General features: G+C 39.9%; 2 protein-coding genes and 1 non-coding gene across 3 annotated transcripts in view; 1 reads left to right on the forward strand and 2 right to left on the reverse strand.

Moving 5' to 3' along the window:
- Positions 1-3,811: 3,811 nt before the first annotated feature.
- Positions 3,812-6,212, reverse strand: ppdpfa (pancreatic progenitor cell differentiation and proliferation factor a). The gene is made up of 5 exons (XM_035159963.2): positions 6,004-6,212; positions 4,845-4,947; positions 4,597-4,674; positions 4,397-4,490; positions 3,812-4,298 (listed from the first exon to the last, which is right to left on the reverse strand). The coding sequence occupies exons 2-5, from the start codon at positions 4,897-4,899 to the stop codon at positions 4,172-4,174; spliced, it is 354 nt and encodes a 117-aa protein (XP_035015854.1). The 5' UTR covers positions 4,900-4,947; positions 6,004-6,212; the 3' UTR covers positions 3,812-4,171.
- Positions 6,213-7,186: 974 nt separating this feature from the next.
- Positions 7,187-7,258, forward strand: trnae-cuc. The gene has a single exon. It is a non-coding gene; the product is annotated as a tRNA-Glu (tRNA).
- A 644-nt stretch (positions 7,259-7,902) lies between these two features.
- Positions 7,903-11,311, reverse strand: part of LOC118110487 (tumor protein D54) — a 5,561-nt gene continuing 2,152 nt past the window's right edge. The window contains exons 5-9 of the mRNA XM_035158258.2: positions 10,981-11,082; positions 9,441-9,467; positions 8,549-8,584; positions 8,404-8,452; positions 7,903-8,317 (exon numbers count right to left, since the gene is read on the reverse strand). Of these exons, the coding sequence (XP_035014149.1) occupies positions 8,252-8,317; positions 8,404-8,452; positions 8,549-8,584; positions 9,441-9,467; positions 10,981-11,082 (280 nt within the window). The 3' untranslated portion in view covers positions 7,903-8,251. The remainder of the gene's footprint in view (positions 8,318-8,403; positions 8,453-8,548; positions 8,585-9,440; positions 9,468-10,980; positions 11,083-11,311) is intronic.

The raw sequence follows: 11,311 nt of genomic DNA on the forward strand, positions 1-11,311 counted from the left end.
TGTAGCTACATTTATTATGCTACATTAAGTGCTCATAATCTTTTAATATCCTGGCCGAGTTGTCGGGGGAAAGTCCTTGTCCTTAACCTGACTGGTGCCCTGATAGGTTCACTTTGACCTGTTGTGATATCTCCTTGACAACATGAAAGCCATTCCCCTCTTCTGGCCTTTTAAGGGGAACCCATAAACCTCAGGAAATACTGAATCTCCAAGTTTAGTTTGTATCCGCTGATTTCTTCTGAGATGAGATTTAAGTCTCTCACGAAAACCATTAACATTTATATGAGATGTCTATTGTTTTGTACATTTATCATTGTGATTTAAAAGTGGAGCTTTTTTCCAGTACCTGTGACTTAATATTTTTGATTTTTTTTAATTTTTCTTTTGGAGTGTTTATAGGTATGAATATTTATTATTATATGTGAAACTACAAAAAGACAAAAGAAAAAGGTTGAACCTGTTTCATTTGTATGTTTCATGCAAACCTGTCGAGGTGAGACTCTCTGCCTCTTACATATCACTAATGAGGGACTCGTGTTTGTTTGGAAATGGCGCTTTTTCAGTGTTGCATCGACGCTATGACAAAAAAATACACCAGTGGTTTACCAACGGCAGAGTTTCAAGGCTCTCCTCCTCTCCTGAGATGTCAGTCAATGAATAAAATAGTGCGATGAGCTATCAGACTCGGACCTCCTGTGTGCTTTCATTGTTTCCATCTCTCCACATCAGTCACACACATTGGGATCCTCACATTGTTACTGTATCATCAGTGTCCACAAGAGGGCAGCAGAGATACAGAGCGGGGGTTAGTTCATAAACAATAATCTTATCCTGAAAACTAGACATTTACTCAAGGAATTTACTATATTTATATATATTTAAGTCATTAAAAGTAGAGATCCAGATTATTTAAACAGTTTTTTATTGTGGTGAGTAATTCAATAATATGTTGAGATTAAAACCTAATAATGAAGTATGTTCTTAATTTGTAAAGAGCGGTAACTACAGCTTTCATTGGGCCAACAAATTTACCATATGCCAATTTCTACAATATAATGTTTTAATTTAGTTTAAATGAATCATTCCTGTTTATTTGAATATGTAGACTTAATTCTCTGCAGTTTAATTACTTTTCATCAAAGTTCTCAACTGACCTCAAACATCTTACTCAGCAGAAACAAGTTCTAAGTTCTTCAAACATGTTCTTCACCTGTAAATTACTTTAACCTGATTTAATAACTCTCCTTTTTATATCAGGTAGTGTTTGTTTCTTTGTGCACGTTCCCTGACTTATTAATATTAATCTAAACCTGCATCATGTGATAAAAACCTCTCACACAAACACCCATGCAAACGTTCAGTTCAGATTGATTTGAAATCTTTTTTCCGGGTATTTTCTTTGTGAAATTCCCGACGTGACTCAGAACAAGCGGTAAACAACTGTGTCCTGTTTGCAGTCGATCACGAAGGGACCCGGACTGTGTGTTGACACGGAAAGTCGCTCAGTGACACGTGGACACACACAAGCTCAGGGTTTCACGTTTTCTGCTCAGGCCGCTGATCAAATACAAAACGAAAACCAGACAACATCCGATCTCCTGCAAACAGACGGAACCTGTAAATATCTAAGATTACACAGTGATGCACCGTGTTGACCTGAGCTGCAGCAGGTGGAAGCTCTGTCTCTGCAGTAGATCTCTGTTGCCTTACAAATACCTGGTTCTTGCACTAAATATACATTGTTTTACTTTTTGGAAAAATAGCACCGATAGGTTGGAATTTGACTTCAGACCTCATTCATGTTTTTGTTTATTTTAGTTTCCATCCAGGCCAAAAAGAAATCTTCTAGGGATTGATTGATTTTATTATTTGTCCACGTAGGACATTTTTCCAAACACAAACATAACAACACACATCCACAGACATAAACAACACACTTACATTGACAGAAGTGAACATTTGGTCCAGAGCAGCAGGACAACTGGGATCAGTTTAACTGAGGAGGTGAGAGGAGGTGACTCATCATCACCCACATCGACCCCTGCCCCTCTGTTGTTATTCTGTTTTTACTGGGCTTCATGTTACCAAACCAACAGATGATGACAAAACGTCAAAACCCTTCCAATAAAAACCTGTGAAGCACTAATTCCTATTTTTGAAGGAAACAGTTTCTGGAAAAATGACGTTCTTGTGTCATTCATTGCTTCCTGTCAAGTTTGCCCTGAGACATCCTGAGTGCCCCCGGCAGAGATCTGCATGAGGGGAATCTCCCGTGTCAGGGAAGGATCATTGGTACTTGGCCGGGATCACAGGACACTTTTAGACCCCGTTGCCGCTCTGATACGATGCCAGGAATAGTGCAGCTTTGGAGGACGGGGAGGACGCAGTCGTCCTTTTTTAAATAGAGATGCTGAATCTGGTCCCGTAAGCATAAAAATATCCGTCCCAGTATGTGGCACTAAATGTGTCACGTGCACAGAAGACTGGAGAGGTTTGACTTTTGTCCCAGTGACTTGAACTGCCAGCAGACTTTGTTCAGCCTATTCTTAGATGTGTGTGCACATTGCGTTATTTCGTGGAACAGTCGAAATAGATAATCAGCGAGTTCGTTGATCTTTCTGACAGCTACGGCAGAAAGTTCTGGATATTTTAAGCTCAAGTATGAAAATGACCCAAGAGATGAGTTCTACAGGAAATCTGTCCCAGTTCTACCACTGGGAAATTATTTTTATTTTCCGTAATTACAGATTATATGAAATATTGCAATCAACCTTGAATGAGTTTGTGAAAGAAGGTTTTTTCCTGAGCATTCATGAGTAATTATTCAACTCACTGATATTTTAATTTACTGTGAATGTACCTGAGTATTTTACGCCTGGTTTCTCCTGATGAGAGTTGGTAGATGATTGTAGTTTTTTCATGTGTTTACTGGGCAGCAACATAAGAAATGTATTCATGTAAATCAATTCAACGCTCAAAATTCATATATGTATATTTTAATGTTGTGTTATTCTTTCAGTCTAAAGCCTAAAAACTGTGAACACAATATATTGCATTTGAAGAAAAACACCCAGATTGCAGAGGGAGCTTTTGTACTGAACATTTCGCTAAAAGTAATAAAAATGAATATAAACAATATGTTATAAATATAATTTTTATTTTGAAACAACAAACCAGAGCCTTAAATTACATTCACAAACTCCTTATACTTCTGTAAAGTATATTAACACAAAAAAACTACTAAAATCCCCCCAAAACAAGTAGTAAGAATTCTCTGGTACATTCAGTCAGTCCAAAAACTGTGATCACACCATGTTGCATCTGAAGAAGTTGACTCTGAAGAAGTTGCACGTACTGAATCTCTGAAAACAATCTGCTGCAAAACATGTTTTTATGAATTAGATTTATGTCCCTCTTCATTTTCATGCTGTGCACATATTATGGCAGCAGGTCCGTGCCAAATTATCTTTGGAAGGCACGTTAAGGTCAGCTAACTGCGGCGGCTGTTTCCAACAAGTTTCTAAGTTGGTAGAACCAGAAATTTGGCTACAACCACCACCCAAAGTAACCATATAGTTGAGTCAGGCTCTTTACCAGGAGCTGTTGACCCACATCGGCATGAAGGTGATGTGTCAACTGAATAAATCATTGCTAATCATATCAGAGCTATAACCAGATTAGGTGTGTTCCGCACGTAAGCTGCTTGTGCTCCCATAGTTATGAAACAGCTGCTCTGCTGTTATATAAAGAGTCACTGTCGGTGTATAAAGTTTATCAACGCTTATATAGAAACAATAAAACCCAACATGAGTCCTGACTTCAAGCATTTTATTTGTCATTATCAAACAGTGTCAAGTTACGAGAGAAATAAAATGAAAAACAAACTTTTTACACACTTTAGTTTTTTTTTTTTTTGGTCGTATTAAAACATAGACATACTATACGGAGGCAAAAAGCAAAAGTAAGTTCTATTTAATAGATAAAAAAACACCCTCATCATCTCCAGCATCATCTCCAGCGCTGGACTATGTGAGGGTGAAGGAGTCGAGGGTGAAGGAGCTGAGGGTGAAGGAGCTGAGGGTGAAGGAGTCGAGGGTGAAGGAGCTGAGGGTGAAGGAGCTGAGGGTGAAGGAGCTGAGGTGTCGGAGGTCACAGGGCGGGAAGGTGGATTCTAGGAGGAAGTTGGAGTCCTTGACTCAGACTTTCCGTTTTCGCTGTTTTCGCTGACTTGTCTGTTCAGAACCATTTCCCGGGCGATGCAGGTCACCTGACCGTCGGCCACTGTGTAGGTTTTGTTCCTGCAAACACGGAGAAAGATTCAAAGTTTAACCCACAAAACTAAAAAACCAAACAAAAACCAGACTGACAGAAAGTGCGGTTGTATCACGACGCTCACTTTTGACTCTCAGATCCGTTCTGCATGCCGGGCTGGTTCTGCTTTGCAAAGAAAAATGAAGTCCACCAGTGGCCGGAGTCTTGCCTTGGAAGTCCTGAAGGGAACAACAAGGCTTTAATTTAAGATGATGTTTATGATGCAGGGCGGCGACATGTTTTTACACTTAAAACTGAAAAATGACACGTCCTCCTCTCCCGTACCTGGGTGGTGTGGAATGACCTCCCCCGTGTGCTCGGCGCTGCCACAGGAGCTGTTGCTGGAGGTGGAGCCGATTCGTCCTGCGACAACAACACAGTCGATTATAAACCCAAGGAAATCTCATCAAATACATAAACAGGCTTCCACAGAGGAAACGAAACACATCCACCCAAAACATGGCATCTGGTATTTTTTGACCATCCACTCAAATGAATACAAGATAAACGCAGACAGGCCACGTCTGACTCACTTCTGTAGTAGTCATGGGTGGCGATGAGAGAACCAGTTGATGGAATTGATGCCATTTTCTCCGACTTCAGGTGGAAAACCGCTCAAAGATGGAAAATGGTGACCTGCACGGGAGACAAAGAGGGAAAAGATGGAAGATTATTTTACTGGATTTACAAGAGAATGAAAAAGGATGCTGTTAAGTTTTCAGCATTATCTCATTTCCATGTTATTTAAAAGGGATTTGTCTGCATCCTGTGTTTGGTTTATGGCGACACGAGGAAGCACATCTGCACTGACAGCAGAACAACATGTCACTCAGGGTGCATTTCAGGGAAGCTCGCCTGCCTTCATCCATGCCCTTTGTGCTCCATTCCTTCAGCGGAGTGATGAAACGGGGACAGCTGCCTCGGAGAATCTCATTTCCCATGGCTCAAATAACATGAGTGTGTGTGTCTGTGTGTGTGTGGGAATGTGTCCACGTGTCCAGCCAGACTCAGATAAGATGGTGCATGAGTTGGCTGCGTGGCTGCCTACATCAGGGTGCCAGGGTTCTTGCAGTACACGACTTGTTTGCGTGGCTGACGGACAAACAGGCGGCTGCTGCTGTTCAGCCAGGAAACTATAGACGGCTCGATCCAGAAATACTTTCAGAGCCAAACGGAAAAATAAAACTTACCCTAACATATTTCAGGATTTATTGACAGTGCAGCAAATCTTATTCATGATATCCCACATGTATTTCAGCCACTTTAAAGTGTGTCGGGAGCCTGAGAACCAGTTGGCGGCTGTAAAGCTTAACTCCAGGTGAACAGCAGATGGCTTTGGGGATTTCACGTCTGCACTTCACAGCCCAGATCAACACAAACACACAGAGTTTTACCTTAGAATTAAAAGTATGTGCTTCTAGAAGTTTTGTGTGTGGTAGTTTGTGAATGTGTGAATTTTCTAATATTCTCAAACTGACACACAACAGCTGTAACACACAAACAACACAGATGGCAACACTACCTCTGTGTTTAGTGATGAAAACAGCTGCTGTGACACTAATGTGAGGAAAATGAACCTGATGCTCTGGAGTGTTTTCGATAAAGTCGTCATATTCAACCCACAGGCAGAAGAGACGAGTGTGAATGTGACCACAGAGTGAAGATAGGTGTGTGACAGTGTTTCTCTCTTACCTGTGAGACGCTGCTGCTGGAACCAGGTTCTCAGGAGCTCGAATAAAGAAAAAGCTGCAGGTTGTGACTGAGGCTGATCAGTGGATGAGTTCTGTGAGAGAACCAGTCAACGGGCTGCTGGTGAACAAGCTGCTGGTGAACAAGCTGCTGGTGAACAGGCTGCTGGTCAAAAAGCTGCTGGTCAAAAAGCTGCTGGTGACTCAGCTCAGACTGTGGAGACGCTTTTATACCAACTGACTGGGGGGGGCGGGGCCTGTGGCAGCTCCAGGACTCAGAAGGTGCAGTGGTGCACTGAACAGAACAGACATAGATTACATAGAACGCACATAGAACACACATAAAACACATAGAACACACATAGAACGCACATAAAATACATAGAACACACATAGAACGCACATAAAACACATAGAACGCACATAAAACACATAGAACACAGATAAAACACACATAGAACACACAAAGAACAGACATAGAATACATAGTACACATAGAACACACACATAGACACATAGAACGCACATATAACACACAAAGAAGAGACATAGATTACATAGAGCACACACAGACTTATTTTCCAGGACGTTTAAATGCAGCCTCATAAACTCTGGTATCAAACAAACACTAAGTTACTTCACGATCAGGTCCTGGTAACTGATGAGTGTTTATTAGTTCAAGTGAGAGCAGGTCAGTGGAGGAGGAGGAAACAGAAACTCCAGTGGAAACCATGAACATGTGTCAAACCAAAAAGAGCCGGAGACATTCGCCTTAAATAGTCGTTTGTGTGTTTGTGTTCCAGCTTCAGCATCTTGATGAAAACTCTGAATGAACGAGGAACAATCAGAAGTGGAGTCGTCTTCTTTTTTCACAATGTCACTAATAACATTAACAAAGTTTTATTATTGACAAATTAGTTTTTACGTAGTTGATAATCTAAACATGTGCAGAAAACCTTCAGACGTACAAGAGACATTCAACATCTTGTCCTATATATAATATATATATATATATATGAATGAGTGTCAATATGTGATCAATGAACGGTTCATGCACAACATTGCCCCATACCCACACGTACGGTGGCCCTCAAGTGCAAATCACAACAAAAAACACAAAATCTGTAACCGCAAAACAACAAGCTGGTATAGTTTATATTGTATAAGTCATTCTTAATGCGCATCCGTCCCTGGTGGTCTAGTGGTTAGGATTCGGCGCTCTCACCGCCGCGGCCCGGGTTCGATTCCCGGTCAGGGAACTCACTTTTAGCCTCTTCAGTCATTTATGTTTACATGTTTAGGATCAGATCTTAATATTTTCACTGCCACGATCCAGACTTTTATATGATTTATATGTACAAACCATAATCTCTGGATTTATTATCACATCCCAAACAAAACCCTGCAGGTCCAGGTTCATTTAGAGGCCTCTAGCGCCCCCTGGTGTACGGTGGTCGAGAGCTCAATGCACTGCAAATTAAGAAAACAACCTTAACTGATGCTTTGTGTTCCATCACCACTGACTAGTAGCAGACTAGTAGTAACTTCAGTAACTTCACAAAGCATTGAACTACAACCAGGTTCATCACTTCTTTTGGTCCCCTGGAAACATTTCCTGTGTTGTTTTCACATTGTAGTATTGAAATTGATTATTGAAATTGATTATTCAAGTTTATTTCTTAATTTGTACGTATTTTTTCTATTTGCACGTGTTTTTCTGAATCTCCACCGTACTAATGTCTCTGATATCAAATAAAGCTGCTACTGACTCTCGTCTATAATTACATGAACACACTTCCCCAGAGACACTGGAGGAACTCAGGAATAATAATACAATTTATAAATTATATTCATTACTTAAGACCATTAATTACACAAAAAAAACCACACACACACACACACATACCATCCAATGTACTTTAACTAAAAATCAAGTACAAATCAAGTACAAAAATACTTGTTTTTAATTACATGTCAATTGATGTCAGCGGGTGCATATTGTATTATTATTGATTATTGGTTTACTGTGCTCATATCTCAAAATACACAAATTGCATTTATGAAACCTATTAAAATATTATTTGAGGGTTAAAACAAGGTGACATTACAAATTTAATACATTCTATTTGTCATTCTGTGTTAATTAAGAGTGAGAAATAACAGTGGACACTTTGAGCACGGACAGGGAGGTCAAATAAAATGTTTTCTTAACTTTACAAGGTATGAAAAATAAAGAAGTGTGGTGTGTTCTCTCATGTGCTGTGGCGTGAGGATCTCCTCTCAAACCCGGACATATCTGCGCTGCTCGTCACCTTGTCCTGTGGAAGTCAGACAGAAAACAAGAGGTCAATACTCACACGGAGAGAAAACTGTGTTCACGTCTGCTGTTTTTAAATAAACTCACCTTCACAGTCCCAACCATTTCCTCGAAGGACTTGAAAGTAGACGAGTGTCTGCGGAGAAATATACAAAGACCAGTTAGCCAGTGGGTTGACAGCAGGTAAGAGTCATTAGAGGAAACACAGGGACAAGCAGTCACAGTGTTTTACCTCATAGTCGGGACACTGATGGTGTGGCTCAGGTTTCTGGGTGAAAGAAGAGTGAAGGAAGTACAAGGTTAAACTGTAACTATTAAAATGACCATAAGACTTTATGAACAATACAGAACCTGCATTAAAAATACAAGCCTTTATCACACATCTAATATTTCTTATGTTTGGTACTGTTCAACAGACAAATGTCATAATTATTAATGTAGCTTGTTCAGTGTTTAGGGCTTGAAGGTGATTTAAGGTTGTTTTTAATACTATGTATTGTTTGTATTTGTGCATTGTTTGTTCTATTAGCCAGATGAGCCTTTAGTAAGTTGAATAATAATAATAATATCTGATATATTCTGATATAATAGTCTCTTCAGGGGTTGTATAGATGCACAAAGGCAACTAGACTTGCTTGTGTTTCTTGAAATATGATTATTATTATTATCTTTGGTTTAAAGCTGAAACTAGTGTTATCTCATTAATTTGTCACTTATAGCTTTACAATACATTATTTAAAAACATTTTTAAAATGTCTGGAATTGATTTAAAAATAAGTAATTGATTGGTTCTCAAAGTACCTTAGTATTCTGCCAATTTATTTATTAATTTAATCCACTTGTTATTCCAGCTCTACGTTTGGGCTTCTTACAGTTAAAACTACATTTATTAAGACTGTATGACAACACAAACTTAAGTTGTACAAAGATAAAATTCCCTTCACATTCTCTTTATTCTGGTACATATTATATTTTCTGGTAAAGACACACACACACACACACACACACACACACACACACACACACACACACACACACACACACACACACACACACACACACACACACACACTTCAGTGGGCTCAGCTTCACGTTGTAATAAGTAACAAACAGACGTGTCTTACCGGGGGGGACTCGGGAGCGGCAGAGCTCTGTTGAGTTTGCAGCGTGAAGATAAAGACAGACACACAGATAACGTCACACACCAGCTTCTGTTTCCACGAGCACGAGAACAACAACAGACTTAACAGCCACTGCTGCTGATGTCCAGATGTACTGGTGTGATTGGATTACAGGCTGTTTACTGGTCCACCCAGCAACACAAGACAGGGCACTCAACTCGGAGAGACTAAAATACTAAAACTTCACGGAACAATTATGCTGTGTCTCAGTTTAGTTTTGTGTTGTTTGAAGAGTTTAATCAATTAAACCCCTCTGAGGCCTAAAGGGGGGAAATATGAGAAAGATGGGGGAACCACTTGAAAGTGAAATTATGCAAAACATATAAAAGGACGTCATCACTTACAGCTTCAAGCATTATTCTTTATTTTTATCATTGTCAATAAATCTGATAAAAAGCAGCTCTTTCTCACAGGCGATATTTTGATGTCACTCAGTAAAACGCATACGCCTCCACCCAACAGTCCCCTTAATTCAATCAAGCTGCACTAAATTTCCCACACCACTTAATATGCCTGGTTTCTTTCATCAAGATCCATGAATTATTCTCTTGGAAAATGGAGAAAACGTTGAAGAATGCCCTCTCGCAATGTTGAAGAAAGTGAAAAAGAATTCCTAGATGTGCCCCAAAGTTTAATGGATTCCATAAAACACAAAATCCTTCACCAGGTTTCATGGAAATTCATCCACTAGTACTTTCATTACAGTACAGTCATTTTGCTCACAAAACCTCCCCCCCAAGGAACAAGGGGTGAAAACATAACCTCAGAGGTAAAAAAAATCATTTCTCAATAATAAATCAACCGACATTGTTTTTGTTATCTGTAACATTGTGAAAAAAGACGACAAATCCATCTCCAGTTGTTCCTCTTTCATTCAGTGTTTTTATCAAGATGCCGACGGTTTAACACTACTATAAAAACTATAAACTACTATTTCAAGCTAACGTTTGTTATGATTCACTTCAGAGCATTTTTAAGTCGTCAAGCTGGTGTCTGTGACTCTGTGACTCTGTGCCTCTGTGACTCTTTAATCCCGTAGACCTCAGTAAACTTCATATTTACACTGCGGGCTCGTCACACAGAGGAGATGATCTGATTAGATTTTTGAGCACCTTGCTCCATAAATTTGCATATGAATGCAGGAACACTGGTTTGCCTGAAGCTGTTGTACCTTGTTAACACTCTAAGCTAATAGTTGATATCATACATGTAGCATGCAAAGAGAAACACGTTGGCATGGAAACCCTTTGCTGATAAATGAGTAAATTGGATTAATTAGGAGGAAACTGAATTTACTCACGGACAAGCAGCAAACTTCATGCACACATCACATTTACATTAGAAATAGATGATCTGATAAATTTGCCTTGCTGCAAAAATTTGCATATAAATGAGGCAAAATACTTTTTTACAATAGAGAAAGAGGAGAGGTTTTAACTTTCTTTTTCTGTTTAGAGTAAGGAGGGAGGAGTTGTGAGGTTACCTCATCTCTGCCAGTCTCCTGGTGATGGCCACGCCCACATTGGACAGCACAGAGGTCGTCACATGTCCTGCTTGAGAGAAACCGTCCCGTGTCCTCACGTACCTGCAGGTAGAGAGAAGACGTGCGGGTCAGGAGCTGAATGGAAAGTCACAGTACTGACTGACTGATGCTTTGTAAACACTGGAGTGAATACAAACAACACAAAGGTGTGAATTCACACAAAGAACTTAGAGTGAGAAAGCAGCTCATGTACGTCAGTGGCTCCAGTTCCACTTTGATTCAAACAAACGCTTCACGTTAGTCCTGTTGATGCTGCTGCTCCTTGTGCTAA

This window comes from Hippoglossus stenolepis, chromosome 6, assembly GCF_022539355.2.
Source record: "Hippoglossus stenolepis isolate QCI-W04-F060 chromosome 6, HSTE1.2, whole genome shotgun sequence".
Lineage (NCBI taxonomy): Eukaryota > Metazoa > Chordata > Actinopteri > Pleuronectiformes > Pleuronectidae > Hippoglossus > Hippoglossus stenolepis.